At 46.7% G+C, this 25,275-nt stretch overlaps 1 protein-coding gene across 2 annotated transcripts in view; it reads right to left on the bottom strand.

Annotated features, from left to right (window-relative positions):
- CCDC93 (coiled-coil domain containing 93) overlaps positions 1-21,911 on the bottom strand; it is a 104,798-nt gene extending 82,887 nt beyond the window's left edge. For both annotated transcript variants that reach the window (XM_065931407.1, XM_065931408.1), the window contains exons 1-6: positions 21,713-21,911; positions 17,511-17,624; positions 15,463-15,557; positions 8,423-8,534; positions 5,192-5,290; positions 4,067-4,123 (exon numbers count right to left, since the gene is read on the bottom strand). In XM_065931407.1, coding sequence (XP_065787479.1) covers positions 4,067-4,123; positions 5,192-5,290; positions 8,423-8,534; positions 15,463-15,557; positions 17,511-17,624; positions 21,713-21,754 — 519 coding nt within the window. In that variant the 5' untranslated portion in view covers positions 21,755-21,911. The remainder of the gene's footprint in view (positions 1-4,066; positions 4,124-5,191; positions 5,291-8,422; positions 8,535-15,462; positions 15,558-17,510; positions 17,625-21,712) is intronic.
- Between the last annotated feature and the right edge of the window lie 3,364 nt (positions 21,912-25,275).

Here is a 25,275-nt window from a genome sequence, read left to right as displayed (position 1 = left end):
AAAAAAGATCTTCATGACCCAGATAACCATGATGGTGTGATCACTCACCTAGAGCCAGACATCCTGGAATGCAAAGTCAAGTGGGTCTTAGGAAGCATCACTATGAACATAACTAGAGGAGGTGATGGAATTCCAGTTGAGCTATTTCAAATCCTAAAAGATGATGCTGTGCAGATGCTGCACTCAACATGCCAGCAAATTTGGAAAACTCAGCAGTGGCCACAGGACTGGAACAGGTCAGTTTTCATTCCAATCCCAAAGAAAGGCAATCCCAAAGAATGCTCAAACTACCGCCCAATTGCACTCATCTCACACACTAGCAAAGTAATGCTCAAAATTCTCCAAGCTAGGCTTCAATAGTACATGAACTGAGAACCTGAAGATGTTCAAGTTTGATTTAGAAAAGGCAGAGGATCCTGAGATCAAATTGCCAACATCTGTTGGATCACTGAAAAAGCAAGAGACTTCCAGAAAAACCATCTACTTCTGCTTTATTGACTACACCAAAATCTTTGACTGTGTGGATCACAACAAACTGTGGATAATTCTTAAAGAGATGGGAATACCAGATCACCTTACCTGCCTCCTGAGAAATCCGCATGCAGGTGAAGAAGCAACAATTAGAACTGGACAACGAACAACTGACTGGTTCCAAATCGGGAAAGGAGTATGCCAAGGCAGTATATTATCACCTTGCTTGTTTAACTTATATGCAGAGTAAATCATGAGAAACGCTTGGCTGGAGGAAGCACAAGCTGGAATCAAGACTGCCGGAAGAAATATCAATAACCTCAGATATGCAGATGACACCATACTTATGGCAGAAAGCCAAGAATTAAAGAGCCTCTTGATGAAAGTGAAAGAGGTGAGTGAAAAAGTTGGCTTAAAACTCAACATTCAGAAAACTAAGATCACCGCATCCAGTCCCATCACGTCATGGCAAATAGATAGGAAAACAATGGAAACAGTGACAGACTTTATTTTTGGGGGCTCCAAAATCACTGCAGATGGTGACTGTAGCCATAAAATTAAGACACTTGCTTCCTGGAAGAAAAGCTATGACCAACCTAGACAGCATATTAAAAAGCAGAGACATTACTTTGCCAACAAAGTCCGTCTAGTCAAAGCTGTGGTTTTCCCAGTAGTCGTGTAGAGACGTTGAAAGTTGAGCACTGAAGAACTGATGCTTCTGACCTGCGGTGCTGAAGGAGACTCTTGAGAGTCCCTTGGGCTGCAAGGAGATCCAACCAGTCCATCCTAAAGGAGATCAGTCCTGAATGTTCTTTGGAAGAACTGATGCTGAAGCTCCAATACTTTGGCCACCTGATGTGAAGAACTGACTCATTTGAAAAGACCCTGATGCTGGGAAACATTGAAGGCAGGAGGAGAAGGGGACAACAGAGGATGAGATGGTTGGATGGCATCACCGACTCAATGGACACGAGTTTGAATAAGCTCCAGGAGTTGGTGATGGACAGAGAAGCCTGGCATGCTGCAGTCCATGGAGGTGCAAAGAGTTGGACATGACTGAGCAACTGAACTGAACTGAACAACAGTAAATGTATTGACAGTCAACTGAGGAGTAAGTTCACACATTTAAAAAAGGACATGAACTAAGCGATTTGAACTATTAATCAAAGAAAGCCTCCAATTTTTTCTCCATTTTCCTGTATCTTGATATTATTTTCTAAAGAGCTGCCAACAGCATTTTATCTAGCATTTTATTGCATCCTGGCTCTGTCATCACCAGTGTGACCTTGGGAAACCTACATAACCAAACTGTGCCTTAGTTTCCTCAACTGCCAAAAAAAAAAATATTATTACTTCATAGGGTTGTTGTGAAGACTAGATAAGTTATATACAAATGCTTAGAACAACGTTTGGACACTACATATTTGTCATTATCTCCTTAAATTCCTTTAAGAATTTAAATCACATTGCTAAGCAGAAGACAATTTTCTTTAAAAATTCCATTACAAAGGAAAAGAGGAAATAATATATCTCTAGAGGACTGAAATGTTTAATAGGTAAAGGGACATCAGGCCCAGCTTCATTGATAGGATAATCAACAGCTACACTGGCCTTTGTATTCTTTGTGACACAGTCAAAGAATGTGATGTTTCTCACTCTCTCTTCAGGGCACCAAGTGAGATTTAAACATGAAGATATTCAATAAACATTAACTGTTTTTTTGTTTTTGTTTTTTTTTAACTTTTGGGATTCCCTGATGGTTCAGTGGTAAAGAATCTGCTCGCAAATGCAGGAGATGTGGATTTGATCCCTGGGTCAGGAAGATTCCCTGGAGAAAGAAATGGCAACCCACGCCAGTATTCTTGTCTGGAAAATCTGACGGACAGAGGAGCCTGGTGGGCTACAATCCACAGGGTTGCAAAGAGTCAGACACGACTTAGCAACTAAACAACAAATTTTTCACGTCACTGTTTTTGAATAGGTGATAAGAGATTTAGTATAAAACTCAAATAGGACAGAGTTCATGGGGAAAAGAGAATCTCCCGTCCTCTCCTGCTCCTGACTCCCCAGCTCCCCGTATCTGAGGTAACACTGTCATCTAATTCTCAGTTCTTTCCAGAAATGAAGCATCACTTAAAACAAGGGAAAGCAATAAGCACACCCAAGCAACTGGTTATTATTTGTCATGAAAATGCTATCAGGAGAAATCTTTAACAGCACACATTGCTCTACCGGTGAGTAGGGAAAAAATTATTAATTTATATTCAAAGTATAATTCTAATTCACTATAAAAGTACACATTAAAAACACAGAAGAAATATGTCCAAAAGTGGCTGTTTCTATATTGTTAGATTAAGGTTGACCTTTTTTCCTCTGATTGATCAACTTTTTCAAAGAAAACTTTAAAGATGTTCTAAACTGAACATCTATTTCACAACCAGGAAAAAAAAATTACTCTACTGTTCTATCGTGTATTATTATTAATACTGCCACCAAATCTGAAAACCACATCCAGCTTCAGAATGTAACTTCAAGGTTTTCCATACCTCACATTTCCCAAATGGAACTGTGGAAAATACAAATTATAACCATAAGTTGATAAGACTTTTAAATGAGCATTTCATGTCTTTCATCATCAAGCTATTGTTACTCTTTTCAGAGTAATCGCCTGGGGAGAGTACACATTTATTCTCAAAGGTAAAAAAAAAAAAAAGAGGGCAAAATAATACACTAATTTCTAAAGAAAGAGCACTTAGACCTAGGCACTGAGGCTGCATTTTCATGCAGGAAGGCTGGGGGGTGAGGAGTGGGTGGCACCGACTAGGTTCTGCTGGGCTCTCGCCCTGAGTGCTTAGAGAAGGCCGGGAGCCCCACTCTGGCCCTTGCGCGGGGTCACTGCGCCTGTGGGTCCAGACCCTGCGGCTGATGCGCACACACGGACAAAGGTCACCTCGGGGCTTCCCACACAGAGCTCAGCAGCTGCCGCTCCAAAGCCACCAAGGCAGTGACAACCTCGGTATCACTTTCAGTTCGTCCTTCGCTCTCTGGAGCTATGGGAAGTTTGATGTTTATGGTCAGCACTGGCACAAATGAGGAAGGGCTCTGAGTCTGGAAAACTGGAACTAAGGAAAACACAGGGCAGTGGGTGTGGCAGGGTCTACCCCGAACGCGGGCATTAGAGAGTGGGCATGCGCACCCGGCAGGCACGGTCTACCCCGAACGCGGGCATTAGAGAGTGGGCATGCGCACCCGGCAGGCACGGTCTACCCCGAACGCTGGCATTAGAGACCGGGCATGCGCGCCGGCAGGCACGGTCTACCCCGAACGCTGGCATTAGAGGCCGGGCATGCGCGCCCGGCAGGCACGGTCTACCCCGAACGCTGGCATTAGAGACTGGGCATGCGCCCGGCAGGCAGGGCCTCCCTCACACACTCACTTGAGGTCAGCTGCTGGGCAATCCCCACAGACAGAAACCTCCGGGAATGGGGGGGTGGGGTGCGGGGCGCAGAGGCTTCTGCGGTTTAAATCAAAGGGCTACCTGGAAGCTATGACCCTATGATCTCCACTGACAGGAGAGCTCGGGCAGGGAACTCACAGAGAGGTCAACCACTGTCCTGATGGCCTTCTCTTTCCTCTTGATGAAGTCGTCATCCTGCAAGACAAGAATACACAGGGATGAAACAAATCCTGCGTAAAGACTGAAACTCAATTAGACTGCTCAGCAATCTGCCCCATAAACTGACTTCTCATCACAGCTTTGTCTGAAAAAGGCTCCATTTTCTAAAAAACTGGAATACACTGAGCATGAGGAAAGTGAGGGCCTCTGTCAAGGGCTCCAAAGCAGACCCCTACAGTTGGTATAAAAGGGGACCGCAGAGTGCAGAGGCGAAGACAAGTGTCCTCAGTTCAAGTCCTCTGAGCTCTGAGACCTTAGCAAGTTACCTCACCTCCAAGCCTCAGCTTCTCCACTTGGAAACCAGGGAGCGACCATGAGGATCAAGAAGCAGAAGGCATGCAGTGCGCTGGGACTGGAATATAGCAGGTATCTGACAGCAATCGGCAGTTACTGTTGCTGTGATTATTACTCAACTGCTACTATAGGTGTGTCATCCTAAGCAGATGGTCTCTTGAAAAGCTTCATACAATTATACAGAAATATGCTCATGTTCCGGAGAAGGCAATGGCACCCCACTCCAGTACTCTTGCCTGGAGAATCCCATGGATGGAGGAGCCTGGTAGGCTGCAGTCCATGGGGTTGCAAAGAGTTGGACACGACTGAGCGACTTCACTTTCACTTTGCAGTTTCGTGCATTGGAGAAGGAAATGGCAACCCACTCCAGTGTTCTTGCCTGGAGAATCCCAGGGATGGAGGAGCCTGGTGGGCTGCCGTCTACGGGGTCGCACAGAGTTGGACACGACTGAGGCGACTTAGCAGCAGCAGCAGCATGCTCATGTTCTTGTAATTTAATAAAAGGTCTGGGTCAAGTACCAAAATTGAGAGAAAAGGACAAAATTATAGAGCTTGGCATTCAGTGCCCATTCAAAGAGGGCAATTCAAATGAACCAGGAGGTCCAGGTTCAGTGCTGACCAGGTGGGTGCAGAGAAGCCATACAGTTGGGGAGGAGCACAGGGGAGCCTGAGCTTACTCTGCTTCTTCCGGGGAGTCCCTAACTGTGTGCTCAGGTTCTCAGCTCGACAAGAAAACAGCAGAACACTGACCTCAGGCAGACTGTAGGTTTTCTGGAACTGGGATATGGAGTAGGAGCGGATGTAGTCACCCATCTCTTCTTTTGTTTCTATGGCTCGCTTCACTAGCCACTGGGGAAGAAAGTGCAGAAATGTGAGCTGATGGGGATGAAACACGGTGAAATAAAGGGTAAAGACCAACTCAGAGATGGCACAGGTCCTGAACCTGAATCACAGAACACGAACTAACCAGGTTTCAAGCGACCATCAATACACACTGCCCTGCAAGGAAGACAGCCGCTGGTCATCTGGATGCTGAGATCAGGGGACTGCAGCCGACAGCCTCAGGGGAACCTTGGAGCCTTGCTCCAGGTGCCCAGGCCTCAGTTTCCTTCTCTGCTAAAGTGGGGGGCAGAGTATCACTTCTTTTCACCTCACAGAGCGACTGCGGGAGCACATGAAACAGAAGTAGCAGATGTCTCTGTAAATACTGGAGCCCGCCACAACCACAGCTGCTCCCCGAAGCCTCCTGCGTCTAACGGCAGACCTTAACAGAACTCTCTCCATCGTGTGCTGCTTGTGCCACAGACCACAGGAAGGAAAGGGAACCAGTGAGAATACCTAGCGGAACCCTCGTCCGATAGGTGAAAGAATCCCGCGGACATTCAGATTTGAGACCAGGTGCGCCAAGGACAGGCCTCAGACCTCAGGGGTAGCTTAGCACTTAGCATTCATAGAACACTGTAAGGTAATGGCACTGACCGCGTTTCACAGAACTGGATGCTCAGAGAGATGACATCAATCCATCCAGTGATCCACAGCCAGCAGCTGCTGGCCACAACCCAGAGGGTCCACCGCTAGGCCATGGCACGTCTGGGCTTCACGCATTGTTTCCCAGATCCACAGAGCGGACATGTGCAAGGAGCCGCTCTTCACGTCTGCTGACCTACAGCTCCACACACACCTGCACACACCCACACCCTGTGGAAGGCCCAGGCCCTCTGAGTGTGAGCGTGCAGAGTACAAAGACAGCCTCTCCTTCCCCTCCTGGCTCTGTGCGCGTTCCCGTTATCACTGGAGACCTTTGTGGAGGGGTGCCATGCCCTCTTCAGGGAGCTACAGCATCTCAGGGGCGGTTTCTATACAGTTGTTGTGCTGCCCCAGAGGGCTCAGCTGCACGCAGCACAGGGCTCCTGCTCAGAACGGCAGGCAACTCAAGAAAAGGACATGCCAGGAAGCAGCTGCCCGCAAAAGCAGTGGCCACCAGTACCTCTAGGAGCACTCTTTTGTTGCTAGAACCCTCCATCTGCTTCTATCACCCCACTCCACCCCAACTCCAAACAGTAACTGCAGGCACTGCCTAAAATCCAGGGGTGCAGGGGCCGAGGATCAGATGACATTTGGGGCTACTCAGCCCCTCACCCACACCCCAGCAAGGACCCTGGACATCTCAGGAGGCTGACTCATTACCAGCTAATGGCTGGTAACCATTAGCTGAGGCTCTCACATCCAGACAGGTAGCCCTCAGGCATTCCATTCCGAACACAGACCATCAGATACTTGGGATACCCAAACCAACTGTAGAAAATCACCTTCACACCCTTCTCACATGTGGATTCTCATTTGGTCCTCCAAGTCCTAGCACAGGGTTGAGTAAAGTCTAGTCACAGGAGATCCAGGTTGAGGCAGAAAAGCCAACAACTTCCCAATATGATACCGTTAGAGGTTTCTGTAAGAATTTCCACAGGGTTCCTACTTCATATTTTCACAAAAGGATGTACCATCCTCTAATGAACATACATGTCAAATCCTGAGCTAAAGTACTAGCCTCAAATGTACAAATTTCATTTACAAATCAGTTCAGGGGAAGATTCCCAGTAGTAACTACCACAGAAACAACTACGTAACACTTAAGAGAAAGCACTTACTGAAACCTGCTATCCCTTCAGCCACGTGCTTTACCCACATTAACTTGTTCAACTTTCATTCCATCAGGTAGGTGCTATTATGATTTTCCACTTAACAGGTAAGAAGTTAAGACATCTGCCCAAGATCAGACAGCTGGAAAGTGGTAGAGTCAAGATGTGAACCCAGAACGTCTGCAGAGTCCAGGCTCTTAACCGCTACACTACATAACCTTCACAGAATCACTGAACTTCTCCAACAGGGGCTGTGTGGCTTTCCTCTGGGTGGCTGCAAGGTGGTGGAGGGGGAGAGTTCAGGCTTAAAGACAAGGAAAAATTTAGAGGAATCTGCCTCTCCACTCACTAGTTCTCTGCCCTTAAGCAAACTGATTAACCTCTATGAGTCGCATTTTTCTCAAATGTAAGACTGGGATTACAACAGATGCTTCAAAGAACTCTATTAGAATCTGAGGCTACGTCCTGTCCATAGAGCAGGCAACCAAGTGAGTCCTTTCCCGCCTCCTCTCTCCGTGGTACCCGGAGGAAAGGCTGAGCACAAAAACCACACAGAATACAGGGACTGCTGGCATGAGCCACTTCATCACGGGGCCTCAGAAAAGAGCCGGCGTAGAGATAAGTCTCCTGTCAGAAATGCAGTCCTCAAATAAGGACTGAACGCCTGCAAAGTGCCAGACATTCCGTGAGGCGCCAGAGACCCAGGGCTGAGCAGGATGGCCCTGACACCTGCCCATGAGAGATGGATAAACAACCAGACACTTTGGTGCACGTGGTCACAAACATGGTAAGGAAGATCCCTGTGAAGGCAGGGAATATGCTGGATAGAGAATATAGCCAAAGAACCTACTCCAGATCTGGGGGTCGGGGAGCTTTCTTGAGGAGACCTGTGACCTGAGAGCTGAAGGATGAAGGAAAGGAGAGAAGGGAAGAGCTTCCCAGGCTGAGAGAAAGGCCCTGTGACAGGAGAGAAGTACAGTATGTGGGAGGAAACTGGACAGACAGACAGCCAGAGGGGCTGGAACATAGAGAACAAAGAAAAGCAAAGAATAAACTGAGGCTGGAGGGACTGAAGGGAACCGAGCATGGGGGCCTCCCAGAAGGACAAGGAAAAGCTACTTGAGGGAAACATTCAAAGATCAGAACAGGTGACTGAGGGGAATGAAGGCAGGCTGAACACTGGCAACATTCCAAGGATAACACTGGGGAGTGCACGCACGTTCTGTGGCCACCAAAGCCACGCCACGGCCATGAGATCCAGGATCCAGGCCTGAGAGCCCAGGAGCCAGACCCGTTACAGGAATGCTGAAGCTCAGAGGACAAGAAACCCCTCAGACGCGCTCACCTGGACAACAGGAAATATGTGAATGAAGTCCATCCCCTGGATCTGGTGGGGCTCCAGCTGGTGTGGACATTTCATTCTTGGCAGGACGGAGACGATTTTTTCTGACAGAGCTCTGCTCGGAGGAAACAAGAAGCCGAGAGTGAGCACACACCACGTGGCCCTTCAGACATCCCTACCGTCCGGGCCGCGTCCAGAGGGGTCCGGGGCTTCCCAGTCCCAGACCAGGACCGCCCTTCTCCTGGCCGACAGCAAAGTGAGAAAAACAGGCACAACTTAGACCTGTGTGCATGTAAGGCCACGTAAGGAAAACTGCATTCACCCTTAATTCCAAGATCATGTGTGTCCTACTTTTGGTAAGAAAATATTTTGTTTCTTCACGAAGTTATGGCGGTGTCTGAGGTAGTAGCTATTTTTTTTTAAACATCCTCACATGGTAAAATAAAAAGTTATTAGTGCTGCATGTTCTACATTTCACTGTGCTGTCTTTCTTTTCCCAAAAGTCTGGAAACCACTAGGTTAAACATTTTCTAAAAATGTTCTAAATATCATTTGCGCATGCTTAGTTGCTCAGTCATGTCTGACTCTTTCGTGACCCCACAGACTGCAGCCCACCAGGCTCCTCTGTCCATGGGATCCTCCAGACAAGAACACTGGAGTGGGTTGCCATTCACTTCTCCAAGGGATCTTCCTAACCCAGGGGTCGAACTTGGGTCTCATGCATTGCAGGCGGATTCTTTACTGTCTGAGCTACCAGGGAAGTTGAAAAATCATCCGCGCGACAAATTAATTACCAGACTTTGTGCCAGGCGCCCAGAATACTAAGACAAAACATGAGATCTCAGGCTTGTGTGGGGAAAAAACCCCAAAAACTGAAGTTTCTACTCTGTTAAGAAATATTGTTGAAATAAATAATAGCCTTTAATTTTGCTGCTCTAAAATTAATCCTAGATTTGGAGGAACCACTCTTTTTCCAGAGATGAGTTTTCAGCTTCTTACAAGGAACATGATCTCTCTCCTCCACCTTGCCTGGTCCTCCCCTGAGGTGGCTGGAGGAGAGCAGGAGGCAGGCTCTCTGAGGCCCAGAGCGTAACTGACCTCAGTCGGGAGGTAAGCACCCACCCCCAACTGGATGCCCAGCTGAGCCCTGGCCCGGGTGGGACAGTTTTATGGCAGGAGTGAAGGAAGGACTTGTGTGCAAGTTCATTTCACTACAGATTTAAATCTGTGATCAGCTGCTATTTGATCTCCGATTGTCTGGTTTCTATTTCTTATATCTTAGTTGGATCAGATTCAAGAGGAGAGAGAACAGAGGTTTTCAGTGGGCTTGCTAACCCACAAAGTCATGGTGCGTAGCCTAGGAACTCCGAGAAATAGTCCAAGCTGTGGCCTTGTGGGGTCATATGGAGAAATGGGGGCTCCTGGATCAGCCTACATGGACAGTCTAGGTTATATCCCCATCTAAGACATTAAAAAATTTCAGCCAGAGTGGCCTCATCTAAAAGTATCAGACTATTTTCTAACAGATAAAGGTAATGGTTACAAGGTCAGCAGGTTCTTACTAGAGGCTTCAAATACAGCAAGTTTTGGGTCTATCTACCGAAAAAGTATCTCTTGTAAAAGAAATCTTGTACACTTTTGTCTTTCTGCAGTTCCACAACCCTTTCCAGGAGACAGACACCCATAAGACCAACACCTAACTCAGGCCTGGATATGAGAAAATATCTAACTTAAGTTTCCCTTATTATGTTTCATGCCCTCGCTCTTGGTAGGAAATAAGTAACCGTGGAACAGAAGCCAAATGCCTCCCAGAGAAGGCTCCCCAGAGAACACACTACACAACCATGTTTATATCTACAGTAGCTTCACAGGGCGGGACCAAGCTTAAAACTGCTGAGTGGAAACAGTCACAATCATAACATCAAGTCCAGTATGTTAAGAGAAAAACATGTGGAGAGAAGTCTGCTCCCTTTTGCACACACTCAGAGAAGGCAGGACACCCACCTTCCGGAGGGGAGGATGCGGGAGGACGCGTTCACTGCAAACAGAAGCGGGCTGTGATTCGTCCAAAAGACCTGAGGCGTGGAAGCAAAGTGCCACCTGACTCCCAGAGCCCCTGTGGGCCCTCCCTTCTGAGTAGCCCGTCCTCAGGACACAAGTGTCTTCTCTGTCCCAGAAGGGAAGCCTGTGGTTGCCCAGCTCCTCCTGGGGTCTGAATGGGACAGTTTGGTAGAAAAGACTGACACACCCATTTGGCAACATTATCTAAAGCTCTCTCTCTGATAAGTTTTACTTTTCAATTTAATGTCCGTAAGACTCCCATGTCTTGTTCCTTAATTTCTCTGAAATTTGTGAGAGGAAGAAATGGGTGCTTAATTGGCTCTGCTCCCCAGATTCCAAGCTTAGCAAGTGAAGATGGTCACACTCTGGCTTCCAGTCCTTGCTCAGGCAGGCCTAAGAGTTCACTCACTCCGGAACCACCTAGCCAAGTCACGTTTTGGTTTGGCAGGAGGAGGGCTCCCTCTAGTGGTTCCTCCCTACAGATTTGTGGTTCTTTGCAGGGAGGGTTACTGATAGCACATAACCATTCAGCTTAAAAATTAGAGGCTGGTACACCAACATCATCCAGCCAGCCCTCCACCTTCAGGCAAGGTTCTCCCTGGCGACTCCTCAGAGATGGCCCACTCTCCCAGTTCATAAAGGCCCTGAGGGAAGGACGCCCAGGGTCATCTTGCAGTTTACAACCCTGTTAAACCTGCCTCCCAGGAATGACAACCAAGCCTGCAGCGTCAGCAACGTGTAGAAGAGGAAGGCACTGTTACTGCAAAGGGGTGGGGATGCGGGAGAAACAGGCCGGCCTGGGGGCAAAAGTCAGGAAGACTTCCTGCAGAAACCTACCAGTCTCCATTGGGCTTTTCCCTGGAGCTCAGAGTGGATCCTCTGACTTTCTGAAAATCAGGGAAAATGACAATTGCGGAGGTCACCAGACAGGTTTCCCAGTCTATGCTTTGAACACACACACTTTTCATTACTGGAGGTAAGTGTGGTTCCTTTAGTTTTCTAAGAGCTCAATGCACTGTCTCCTCCTCCACTGCAAACAGTTTGGAAGAGAGTGCGTTAAACCAGGGTCTAAATTCCAAGCTCCATCACTCACTCTGGTACTTTTGGCGAGCTACCCAGTCCCTCTGGTCCAACACTACTATCATAAAATGAGGGATAATCTCTGTCCTGCCTATTCAGGGGTTGCTATGAAGGTTAAATAATAAAGTGCACAGGCTCTGTACACAGGTGCCTAATAAATGTGTGTTGATGTGTGTTATAGAAATGAACTCGGTTATAAGCCTAAAATCTTATTTATGGACCTTGGAACATAGCACTCTGTGGTGATAGGATTTTAGGACAAACTGGGGGTGCAGAGGGCAAGCTCAGGGAACCCATATGAAAGAAGGGTCAAGAAAGACGATGAGACCCCAGTGGAGGCCCATCCACAAGTGAAGGCCCATCTGTGCCTCAGTGGAGCACAAATGGAAGATAAGCACGCCCTATGAGGCAAGTGTGTACCTTAGAGACGGTGCTGCCCCCTCGCATCAGCTGAGATGCACAGAGGCAATGCAAGCACACGGCAATATTAGTCTGAGCTGTACCAAACCAGAAACTTCGTGGGAGGTCCTCAAACACAGAACACAGGCTCAATGGACATGAGTTTGAGCAAACTCTGGGAGCTGGTAATGAACAGGGAGGCGTGGCATGCTGCAGTCCATGGGGTCACAAAGAGTCGGACACAACTGAGTGACTGAACTGAACCAAACCAGAAACTTCGTGGGAGGACCCCAAACACAGAACACATCCCAAAACCAAACAGAAAAGATTTCTGGATAATTCAGTGCCCAGTGGCTATGACATTTCTCCTACAGATAATAAAGACTCAACTGCCTGATGAATCTGCTAGGAGTCTACTGGGTCTTTACAAGTAAACCCTGTCCCCAGCTTTGCTTTCACATCAAGTACTTACTAGGAAAAATAATACCCCCTCAACTCCTTAACCAAACCCTGTGGGGGCAGTTTCACTTCAGAACTCACAATTCTTTAGATGTTGCACCTTAGTAGATTAAGGGGTATATACTATGTATTATGTAAGACCCACTGAAATCCACAGCAGCACCCTATCATCAAAGAAATGAGTATTTCTGTAGGAAAACTTATGAATATTCACAGTGGGATCAATAAAGACTATAAATAACCTTAAGTCAGTCAGGTCATGTTTTACTTCCAATTAAAGTTTTACATCTACACTTGAAAGAAAGAAAAAAAAAAACCACCAACATTTTCACTGCTTTTTAGATTTCAGAAATACAGATTGAGAATCCTAGCCCACAAAGAATGCAAAAGAAAGAAATCCCAGAACATCAGAGGGGCCACATGTGTAAGAGGCAATCAGCTCAAACTGGAACAGAAAGAGGCTTCAACTAAGAGTGTACTTGAGAAGGCAGAGAATTCATGTTAGTCAACAGACTGATTAAGAAGCTGGCTGATCTCAGCTACAGGTGAAAGTACATGCTTCTTTGTCAACAAGAAAAAAAGGCAATCAGAAACGCAAAGGGGAAAAAAAGCTTTGTAAACAGGAAGCAAAATGCAGAGTGCTTGATTCTCAATGACTTGCAGAGATCACCTCCACTCCCTCGAGCCAAATACTTCACAGTCATCCTCCACGCTCCTCTTACTCACACACTAAATCCAGTATGCCATGAGATCCTGCTGGTTCTACCTTTCAAACAGATCCAGAATGCCACCACTACTGGTCCAGGGGAGGATTACTGTAACACGCTAAAGAATCTCCCTGATTGCACCTTCACTCCTTTAATTCAGTATTCAGATGAGGGCTTCTTCTTAAACACAGAACATACTGTGTTCTTCCCCTGCTCAACGCCCCCCTCCATGGATTTCCCACCTGACGCAGAGTAAACCCCAAGTCCTTAACCTGACCTACAAGGCGCTACCTGATCTGTCCCAAGACCTCTCTGCACTTCCGTCTGCTGCTGCCCCCTCCCCACGGCCCCAGCCCCCTCCACACTACACTCTAGGCCCGCTTCTGCGAGGGCCTTCACACTGGCAGTCCCCTCTGCCTGGAACCCCCATCCCTCAAGTCTTAACTCCAGCATCACTTTCTCAGTGAAGCTTACACAGACTTAAACCACAGCTGCCTGCCACCCTACAGCTCTCCTCATACCCTTTCCTGGGTTTAGTTTTTTTCATAGCACATATGTCTACACATACTGTACTTATTTATTAGATTAGTTTTTGTCTGTTTCCTCCAATAGACTCTAAGCTCCATGAGGGTAGCACATTTTTCATTAATGCATCCAGAACATTATGAATTTGCTGAGTCAATGAATAAATGAAGAGATTGCTTTTGACTGTAATACTTCAAATATTCTCCTTTAAACAGAACCATTATGGTCCAGAAAATTACTATTCTGACCCCATCACAAGTCTTAGTCCTTATTGCAAATACTGTTTATAGATTTACTTTTAGAATCTACCTGTAGATAAAGCATGGACAACTTAACTGCTACTATAGAACAGACTATAAACAGGAGAAACTACTTTATATTAATGGGTCAAGAAATAAAAGCTTAAGTAGAGCAAAATTATGCAAGCGATTATAGAAAAGAAAGATAAAAATTAAAAGAATGGAAGTTGGAAGACAAAGGGGATGTAGTGAGTGGTACAGGTGAACCAACTTCCTCCTCTCTATGGATTTGAATGAAACAGTGTATACAGAGGTGGAGACATATTAGTGACCACGATGAAGAATCTAAAACCTCGACAGTCAAAGATGACTGTCTCCAGGGAATAAAACTAGGGTGTAAAATGGGAAAGGGGAGAGACATCAGCTGCATGTTCTGCTCCCTTTGGTAGTATCTAAATGTTTCTTGTACCTTCACGAATGTAACACCTTAATAACAGAACAGGACTACACCCCCCTGCTGGCGTGAACTGGATCATGGGGAGTAGAGCCACACACCTGGACTCCACTGCACCCCCCAGGTGAACTTCTCTCTGTGGGTGGCTGGACATGATGGCACAGCCCCGCACACACAGGTGTCAGGATGCAGCGCCCGCTGTTCACGGCCGGGCACTGATGACGGCATTACTGTGTCAAACAGCATCAACTCCTTAACAGGGAGCCAAGGATGCCTTCTGGCCTAGCGTTAAGGGTTCTGGTGATTCCCAGGGACTTGTTTTTCTTCTACTATATGGAAAGTATAAATTGGATAATTTATTTTTTCTTCTTTTCGTGTTTTTTCCTTCTTTTCAGTCAAATCTGTGTCCCATCCTTAGGAAAGCAGGGCCTTTTGGCTCCTCACAGTTGGGTTCCTTACGCACAACTCTGCCTTTCCTTCCCTTCTTTACCCCTTTACTTTGCTTCACTTTTCCACTATTACTGCTCCCCTATGCATTATAAACCATCTTTAGTCCATTTAGGGGAGGACAAGGCTTCAGAAAAATCAGTAAGTAAGTCACAGAATCCTATAGATCTGAGATGACAAACCCTCTTTCTATACATAAAGGAAGGCTTGCCCAAGGTCACACAGCTGCCCACTGGCAGGGCTGGGCAAAACTGGGATCCCAATGATCTCATGAAATCACCAAGTCCCTGGTGAGCAACAGAAGATCAGCCAGGGCACCCTTCCAGGATGTCTTTGGCAAGGACACAGGCAAAGTGAGGCTCTGCCTTATGCAGAAGCAACAGGGAGGGAAAGATTCCCCTCCCTTCAACTATCCAACTTCCATCCAAATTCAATGACTTTGGAAGGAGATACTCAAGCAATCAACAGAAATTTTGATCAACAAAAAACACCAGAAATAGCCTATTACCATTATAATAATATTAGATGACTCTCATGTGTTAGCTGTGTGACCTTGGCTTCTTTTAGTCCATGAGTGAGGCATCTAACACAACCTTTGGCACAGAGCAAATGCTCAAGATTTATCTCCTTTCTCACTGTTTAGGCTAATCCATGGAAAGCCCAATAACTTACATTTTCTGACCTATTGTAGAGTTCTCCTGAAAGAGTAAATCAACATCCACGTCAAAGTTGCAAGTGGTGATGCACCAGGTCATTCCTCCCACCACCTGCAAGACATAAAAAAAAAAAACCTATTTTCTCTCCCTAGTTTAGGAAGAAGGGAAGACGTGTAAGGCAGATAAAATAGAAACAGTTTTTATATACAAAATTGTGTATCCTCAGAGAGAGACAATATGTGTCCTGGCTCCATCCACTGCAACTCATCTAAACAGCTGCTGCTGCTGCTAAGTCGCTTCAGTCGTGCCCGACTCTGTGCGACCCCATAGATGGCAGCCCATCAGGCTCCCCCATCCCTGAGATTCTCCAGGCAAGAACACTGGAGTGGGTTGCCATTTCCTTCTCCAATGCGTGAAAGTGAAAAGTGAAAGTGAAGTCGCACAATCGTGTCTGACTTTTAGCGACCCCATGGACTGTAGCCTACCAGGCTCCTCCGTCCATGGGATTTTCCAGGCAAGAGTACTGGAGTGGGGTGCCATTGCCTTCTCCCATCTAAATAGCACTGCTGGATAAAGCTTTCTGCCAGGACAGGAACAGTCTGTATCCACATCGTTTAGTGTGGTGCTGTCAGCCACACATGGTTACTGAGCACCTGAAACATGTGGTTAGGGGACTGAGAAGCTGCCTTCTAAGACTAAATGGATGTGTGATGCATAGATTCTCTTTATACCAACGGGGACGGACATTAACTCTCAGCTGAGAGAAGCCTTAATCCAGTTACAGTCAAGTGCAAGACTGCAGAGGAATTACGAGTTTTATGGACCAGATATGTGGGCAGCAGGGGGGACATTCTGTGGCTTGTTACTTAATTTCCATACATCCCATTTTTTCTTCTGCCTAAAGGAGATGAGAATCTGTACTCTTATTTTGCCATGGGACTTCTCTCAGATGCAAATGAGACAAAGGCTAAAAATCCTTTTGAAACAAAACCTTCATAGACACAGCCTGATCTCAGAAAAGATCAACAATGAATCTTATCCCTGGCTATACTGTAGACTCATGCGAGATGCCTAATAAAATACAGATTCCAGTCCCAGCCCACACCTAACAAACCAGAATTTCAAAGGCTGAGACCTACACATCTGTATTACAAAAGAGCCTGTTACGTGGAGACAGGGCTTTGGCCCACTGGGGAGCTCAATGCTTCCTTCTACCAGGAAGCTTGCCCGGCATGTCCCGTTTGATCTGGACGCCTCACTTCTGTGCACAGTCATTGAGGCACTTAATGAATTGCACCAGTTATTCCATGTGTACTGGCTTACTGTCTGTCTTCCCTACCCTTCAGAAGTCAGGCTCTGTGAGTACAAGGTCTATGTTCTTATCCTTGTGCTCTCAACCCTACTTCTATTCCTCATGTGTAAGAACTGTTCAAGGTTCTGCCGAATTAAATGACTTCATCCAACAGCGACTTCTTCCTTCTCCAAACCTAGCATTCAGAGCCCAGAGAATACCTTGCAACTATCTGTGAGCATCCCAACTAGGGATGAAAGTGAAAGTGAAAGTTGCTCAGCTGTATCCAACTCTTGGTGACCCCATGGACTCTACAGTCCATGGAATTCTCCAGGCCAGAATACTGGAGTGGGTAGCCATTCCCTTCTCCAGGGGATATTCCCAACCCAGGGATCAAACCCAGGTCTCCCGCATTGTAGGCAGATTCTTTATCAGCTTTATCAACCTGGGATAGCTCCCTATTAACTCAAATTACTTTATCTTACAAGCTTTATCTTCCCACCCAAACTTTAAGCTCCTTGAAAGGAGAAACTATTTATTTTGCTTATTTGTATTTCTCAAATCTTCCTGCACAAAAGGACTTGAAGGTGTATTTTACTGATACATGAGTATTTTCTTTTAATGGGAAACAAACACTTCCATAGCGAATCTGAATCCTGGAGAAATGCAACATGGATACATAGAAAGAAAAATACAATCTCTTCTTCCTTTCCACGGTAAACCATGACATCCTGACAAAGACTACCCTAATGGTTAGAAAGATTTCCTCTTACCTTGTCAAAAGGTGATAAGCCCTTAATTCTTGCCCTGAAATACCCAGCTGCAACCAAGAGCTCCAGAATTTCAGTCAACTTGACATTCTGCTCTTCATCTTCTCTTGTTTCTACCTAAAATGAAAGCAAAAGGCTGATAAAAGCTACCTTGAATAAAGGAACACCAGGTATATTCCCTGAGAGCATGGACTCACTGCCAGGGAGCATATGACACTGGCAGTTATCACTGTGTTCATGCAGTAGCGTGGGGGACACAGTGCTGCCAGAGTCACACAAAACAAGGTCCTTGCTCAACAAGCGGTTAACCATCACAGATGGGGAGAAGACATGCACAGGTTTATGTTCAGCAGGGGCTGAAGGAATCCAGGGAGAGGAAGACTTCGGCACATCTACCACCCCGCTTTCTAACATGTGACTTATATAGCAGCTTCTCAACTGCATTATAAACTACTTTAAGATGGAACAGGTGGTTGGTTTTGTTTGAACTTTACACTCATCTTGGTTCTAGAAGTTACCGACAAGAGGGGCAAGAACAAAGAATTCAATCATGTGGCCCCCTCTGCTCTTTGATCTCTCCAGCAAATATAAGGAAGGCTTTCAACACAAGACATATTACAGGGTGATTACTACCATGTAACAGAGCTGCTTAAAAATAATATTTACTTGATACATTTAGATAGTGATTTGATTTAAACATTCTTTATTTATATCCTACCTTCACTTCAGGCTGTTAAGTCCAAGTTCAATACATCTAAATAGACTAGTACTTTTGCCTCCATACACTTTACTGAACTGTGCCTTTCCTGTCTTCCATTATTGCAGAAAATAAACAACTGCCTCTCTATAGAAAACAATGTCAAGATATCCTGGTTCATAGCCTTATATCCACCTCTGACTATTCCCTTTAGCTAAAAATGCCTGCTAAATCTTCCTTAATTATGCAACTCACATTTATCCTATCTTCCATTTGCATGTCATGCCAGGACAATGGCAACTGCCTCTCAATCTTTCTTTCCTATTAGTCTATCCTGCTCATTCCTTCCTAAATCAAGCTTTCTCATCACCCCTCTTTAGTTTAGCACCCAGCCCTCATCATTAAGGCATCACTCACTGACTACCAGACAAGTTCCAAATGTCTTGGCTTTGCATTCAGATCTTGGGTTGCAACCTATCTTTTCAGCTCCATCCTTTACCTCCCACCAAAACAATCCAGACACAGTGGTGGCCATTCCTTCACTGTTCTCCTGATATTCTCCAACCGCCCAGACACCACCTTCAAACTCCAGCTCCCATTCAATGTCAGCTCTGCAGCTTAAAATGGTCATTCCTTTGCATCTCTATTTTATTTAGAGTCTGTCATTCATACAATTACCAACCTCTTCTGAGTGGCATGCCTGTCTTTCCAAATAGACTATTAGCTGGTTGGGTGGGGGGTGGCATATATTCCATCCATTAGCCACCCATGTTTATCTCTGTGTTCTGAACAGTGTTAGGCTCCACGGACACACTTACTAAACATGGAATGACATGCTTAACCATCAACCATATAAGCTCCATGACCTAAGCCAGTCACGGATTAACAACATGTTTTCACAATCATGACACTGATAATGGAAAGTCAAGTTTATTTTAAAGTACAAACTTTCAGGAGGAGCACACATGTTAACACATCGTTGAACATGGAATTATTAAAGAGACTGTTTATCTCCTGCAACAGGCAGTGATGGAGGGGAAAGCCTTGCGACACTGCTCATTTCACTTCCCTCTCAAATGATCCTGGTCCAGGTTAGCAAAGATTCTGAAGGTTAGCATTCACTAATTCCTAGGAGACATGCAAAAATATTAATTATTCACACCTTCTCTTCCTTGCAAAAGGTCTGTGATGGTTGAGAATCATCTACAAGTTGAGAGATTCAAATAAGAGAAAATAAAGCACAGCTATGGTTCACAAAAATAGAACAGAAAAGGAAAATGGGATAATGTAAGTATTTTCTTAAAACTCCTGGGATGTAAAAAAGGAACCCTTCATTTGTTCAATCACATATCATGAAGACCCTCCGAGAAGAGGACAACACATCAGGACGACCCGGGAGGGTCCTCCCTGCCGCACCTCATACCTAACGGGCACCCACTGCCCACCCCTTGACCAGTGCACGGCCCACGCTTCCCATCCACCCACCCCCAGAAAGGAGAAGTGTACTTCTGCAATGCACCCTGTGAAGTCATTTTCTTGCACAAGACAATGAATGGGGAATGTTAAGACACCAAATCCACTTCATAGGTTAACATTAAAACAAAATGCTAAAGGGTCACTAGCTAATATGCAGTGAGTGAAAGAATACTCTAGCTTGAAGCCATAAAACATCACCAGGCTGGGTAATACATCCAACTCTTAAAACTAAAATTCTAATAAAAAGAAATGCTGTGAGCTCTTAAACTAAGAACACTAAACTGTCAGTTGTCTTGGACCATAGTTCACGTAAGCTGGAAGGCAGGGCCACATCTAGCTATCTCTCTTTCCTTCACATACATAAAAGCTTTTACAAAATTACATTTAATGAAATAACCGGACTAGTGACAGCTTAATGACACATACTATTCATATTCATACATACTAGTCTTTGAACTACGTGAATCCTGTTTGCCTCCTAATTGTCAGGAACTTGGAAAAGCGACAAATTAGACCCAGTCTCCTGACAGCGAAGGGTTAAACAAAGGACAGAGGAGGTGCAAGTTGGGTTTTTTCTAGAAAGACCCTACTGGTGGTACACTGGGGCAAAGAACTGAAGGGATTTAAGTTAGAACCTGGGAGACCAGACAGAGTCCACGCAAAGGGCCAGGCAAAAACCTGATGAGAGCCTAGAACTTAAAAAGGCAAAAAAAGAAATATCAAATCAAATCACAGAACAGATTCTAGTCTTCACAAACCCTGGTCCATCAAAGCAACTTGCATGTCAAGAGTTACCTAACAGAAGGGTTCTGACATTACACTTGCTAGGTTTTCTGAAGATGATGAAATGGATTCGCATTCTGGGAGCAAACACTGACAGATTAAGTCTGTTCTGCAATCACTACATCTCCAGCTTTTATGCACAGAACAGTGATCCCTCAATAAATGGTACTAGTGGGATTTAAGAACTAAGCATTTGGGGAGTAAGGCAAAGAAGCAAGACAGGCCCCAGGCAGTTAAGTGTGAAGGGACCACGCACCATGTCAAGCAATCAGTCCGTCTGACAAATACCTGCTTCAGAACCTCAGGAAGGGGACAGAGGCGCAGTATGGACTCCATTTCTTTCAAGAATCTAGTAAACTAGACTAGCTGTTGAGTAAATCAACTGGAACAGAGCACTGATGCAAACCGTCTAGCTAAGTGATCTTTGCAGCCAAAAGGAAATGCACTTTTCCTCTCCTCCCAGGTAATGCGTGTATAAATCCAGAAACCGCTGATCACCCTGTCCCTCGGGATCGACTGAGTACTTAATAACGAACACCTCTGGAAGGAGAGGCACGCGCTCTACCTTCTGCAGAAGCAGCGACGTTTCCGCCCGGCCACTCCGCGCGGAAGGAGGGCGCGTCTCCGCCGCGGACACCGCGGTGCTCTGACCCGGCGGGACACGACCTGCAGCGCGCCCGGCTCCCAAACTTCCTCCAGCCAGCCTGGCCCGACGTGGGGACAAACGCAGGGAGGCAGTCCCGCCCCGACACCAGGGCGGCGGGTGCCGGCCGCCAGGACCCCGTGGGCCGGGGAGGCGGCGGTAGGCGCCACAAGGTCACCGCCCCTTGCACAACCCGAGCCCGGACCGTCCCAGCGCGCGTCTCGTGACTACTGGGCGCAGGAGCCTCGGTCCTCGGGGCGAGCCGAGCGGCGCCGGGGGTCCGGGGGAGACTGCCAGAGGCAGCCAGAGAGGTGGGACCCCGGGCCCCAGGACGCCTGGGGCAGCGTCGGCGCAGGCACCGGCCCGGGAAGGCGCCCTCCGTCCCAGGAGACCCGGCACCGTTTGAAGTTGGTCTCCGCCCATGTCCACACCGGGGAACTAGCTCGGCCCCCAGCGGACAGGGCCGGTGCTTGGGGAGGCGGACACAGCTGAGTAAGGAGGCGGGGAGCCCCAAACGCTGCCGGATGCCCCCGCGCCCGCGCCGCCGCAGGCTCGGCCCTCGCTCGGGAACCCGGACGTGTCAGGGAGGGAGGAGGGGTTCCTTACCTCCGGGAGACCCTGGCCTTCCGGCCCCTTTGACAACCCCATGATCCCGTCGGACCGCCGTGGGGCCGCAGCGAAGCCCGCGGAGCGTCCGGAGGAAGCTGTCCCCGGGCCCGAAGCTGCTACCGGGGTGGAGTGCGGAGCGGAAACTTCCTCCGCCGCCGCCGCTGCCTCCGCCGCCGCCGCCGCCGGGAGCCGGGAGCGCCGCGGCTCGGCGGAGCATGCGCGCTGGGCGAGAGCGCTGCGCGCCTGCGCCTGCGCGAGGGCGGCCTCGGGCGAGGCCGGGACCCACGCCGGCGAGGAGGTGCGGTTCTCCGCGCCTGACGCGGTCCCCGTTCCGCGTGGCTTCGCGCCCGGGCTCTGCGTGTTCCTCAGAGGTGCTTTATAAAGGGATCACTCCTCAATCTTGGGGAAGGTTTGCGTCCTGCCTCCCGTCTCTGCTTCTCGCAGGCATCGGATGCCCCAAGTGGGACTTCGGAAGCCCGGTTGCTCCCGGATCAAGGCTTGAGCAATGATCAACTTGGCGATTCAGACCCGGGCTGGTTCTAGTTCAGAATCGGGGTGTCCCCTGAGTTGCACACACTCGGGCAAACTTCTTGATATACGGACCAGGGAACCGAGTCCCCCAAAAAGGATTCCCTGCTTCCCTCCAGGCAGTGGGTGCGTCGTGTTCACTCACCCTAACTACCCTCGGTTTCTTGTTCTTCCTGAGAGGAAGGACATCTCTGAGGATGCAACTCCTGTAATGATGTCATTTTAGTTACACCATTTACCTGAAGCACACCTTGTCTGTCCCAGAGAATAGCATTTATATAAAGGAGTTATGTACCTAGCCACAAGCCTTGGGCACCGGCTCTATAATTATTATTTTTTTCTTCTTTAAGCGATGAAGAAAGAGGTGACATGTGAAAACTTTTCCTGTAGAAAAGTTTCCTCTGTGAGTGCGTTGGGTGGGAGGGGCCGAGTGAGGAGTGTGAGGCTGTGAGTCCCTTGAACTCAAAGAGGTTGTGTGTGTATGTGTTCCTCTCTGCATCCCTAGCATCTTAAAAAGCAGGTACTCAGTTAATGTTTTTTTTCCATTTATTTTTATTAGTTGGAGGCTAATTACAATATAGTTAATGTTTGCCTTGAAGAAATTCTCTGCGACTTTTGCACTCCTCCCGGGCGTTTTCTTGACAGAGGAGAGATTTCTCTGGAACCAGAGTTTACAAGAGGTTGGAAGCATCGTATGAACGACCATTTCCTTTTAAAATATACTTAGTAAATATTGATAACACTATTTAGCAGTAAGTTGAGAAATTTGAATATGCAAATTATGGTATGAGGCCAGTCTTGCCTGTGTTGTGTGGCAGTTTACTCTTATCCACTGTGAAGCCAGGGAAACAATGTCTAAGGTGCCCACTTTCATAACTTCTTCAGTTCAGTTCAGTTGTTCAGTCATGTCCGACTCCTTGCGACCCCATAGACTGCAGCACACCAGGCCTCCCTGTCCATCACCAACTCATGTTGGTTACTCAAACTCATGTCCATTGAGTTGATAATGCCATCCAACCATCTCATCCTCTGTCATCCCCTTCTCCACTTATTTTCAATCTTTACCAGCTTCAGCGTGTTTTCCAATGAGCCAGTTCTTCGCATCAGGTGGCCAAAGGATTGGAGTTTCAGCTCCAGCATCAGTCCTTCCAGTGAATATTCAGGACTGATCTCCTTTAGGATGGACTGGTTGGATCTCCTTGCACTCCAAGGGACTCCCAAGGGTCTTCTCCAACACCACAGTTCAAAAAGCATCAGTTCTTCGGTGCCCAGCTTTCTTTATAGTCAAACTCTCACATCCATACATGACTACTGGAAAAACCATAGCCTTGACTAGATGGACCTTTGTTGGCAAAGTAATGTCTCTGCTTTTTAATATGCTGTCTAGGTTGGTCATAACTTTTCTTCCAAGGAGCAAGCATCTTTTAATTTCATGGCTGCAGTCACCATCTGCAAAGATTTTGGAGCCCCCAAAAATAAAGTCTGTCACTGTGTCCATTGTTTCCCTATCTATTTGCCATGAAGTGATGGGACCAGATGCTATGATCTTAGTTTCTGAATGTTGAGTTTTAAGCCAACTTTTCCACCCTCCTCTTTCACTCTCACCAAGAAGCTGTTTAGTTCTTCACTTTCTGCCATAAGGTTGGTGTCACCTGCATATCTGAGGTTATTGATATTTCTCCCAGCAATCTTGACTCCAGCTTGTGCTTCATCCAGCCCAACGTTTCTCATGATGCACTCTGCATATAAGTTAAATAAGCAGGGTGACAATATACAGCCTTGATGTACTCCTTTTCCTATTTGGAACTAGTCTGTTGTTCCATGTCCAGTTCTAACTGTTGCTTCCTGACCTGCATACAGATTTCTCAAGAGGCAGGTCAGGTAGTCTGGTATTCCCATCTCTTTAAGAATTATCCACAGTTTGTGGTGATCCACAAAGTCAAAGGTTTTGGCATAGTCAATAAAGCAGAAATATATGTTTTTCTGGAACTCTCTTGATTTTTTGATGCTCCAGAGGATGTTGGCAATTTGATCTCTGATTCCTCTGCCTTTTCTAAAACCAGCTTGAGCATCTGGAGTTTCACGGTTCACGTACTGTTGAAGCCTGGCTTGGAGAATTTTGAGCATTACTTTACTAGCATGTGAGTTATTTTTGTAGGCTTAAAACTGTCCTTCCCTGAGATGGCATAGGATGAGGGGGACTAAAGGTGGATAATTTGTAGCCACTGTTGAATGACCAGGCATGTACTGATGCCAAGGGACATATAGCGCTAACTCCCACAGCAGAAAGCTGTATTTAAAGCAGCCTGGGGAACAGGACCTGAAGAATAATAGGAATCAGGTAGGCCACACAGGAGTTCCCTGTTGTAAATGCCTTTGTCATGCTTTAAATAAACATGAGCAGCTGTCTTTCCCAGTAGGAAACCGTATGGTTTTACTGTCTGTGTAGATGAACAGTAGCAGAATCAGGGTGGCAGTGTGACCCCCACCCCTACCTTTTTCCCAAAGATTCAGCACGTCAGTAGTCAAGAAAGTTTGAGTAGCTCATGTTTACCTTGGAGAAGGCCTCAAACAGACTATGTCAGAAGGAGGTTTGTGGGGACTCAGATAAGTGCATCTCTCCCCTTCTGGCTCAGGGTACCCATACACACATTTTACTTCCCAACTGGGATATTTGGGGATTAGGGATCAGTCTGTCCCTCCTCTGCACATCCAGTACAGAGATGTGTGATGTTCTTCTAAGTGTGCGATTCTCAGGAATCTTGCAGATACTTTCCTTTTCTAGGTAAAAGGTTGCCATGGTAAAGAGCTTTCTGTTAGGGTCATCTTTATTCTGGGTGCATTTTTATAAAGCCTCAAACATGCTGTTCTCATGTTTCTTGCAGCTTTTCCATTCTTGGGCCCTTGCTGTAACCAAGAAGGGGAATTGTAAAGTCTTGAAGTAGGAACTTGGAAGGTAGCTATAGGTGTTTAGAAAAATAGAATGACACGATTTAGGCTGCATAGCACATTATTGGCAGTGCTGGAACTCG

The sequence above is a fragment of the Muntiacus reevesi genome, chromosome 3 (genome assembly GCF_963930625.1).
Source record: "Muntiacus reevesi chromosome 3, mMunRee1.1, whole genome shotgun sequence".
In the NCBI taxonomy this organism is placed as follows: Eukaryota; Metazoa; Chordata; class Mammalia; order Artiodactyla; family Cervidae; genus Muntiacus; species Muntiacus reevesi.
Note: the sequence above shows the minus strand (reverse complement) of the source record. Positions and strands in the feature narration are given on the sequence as shown.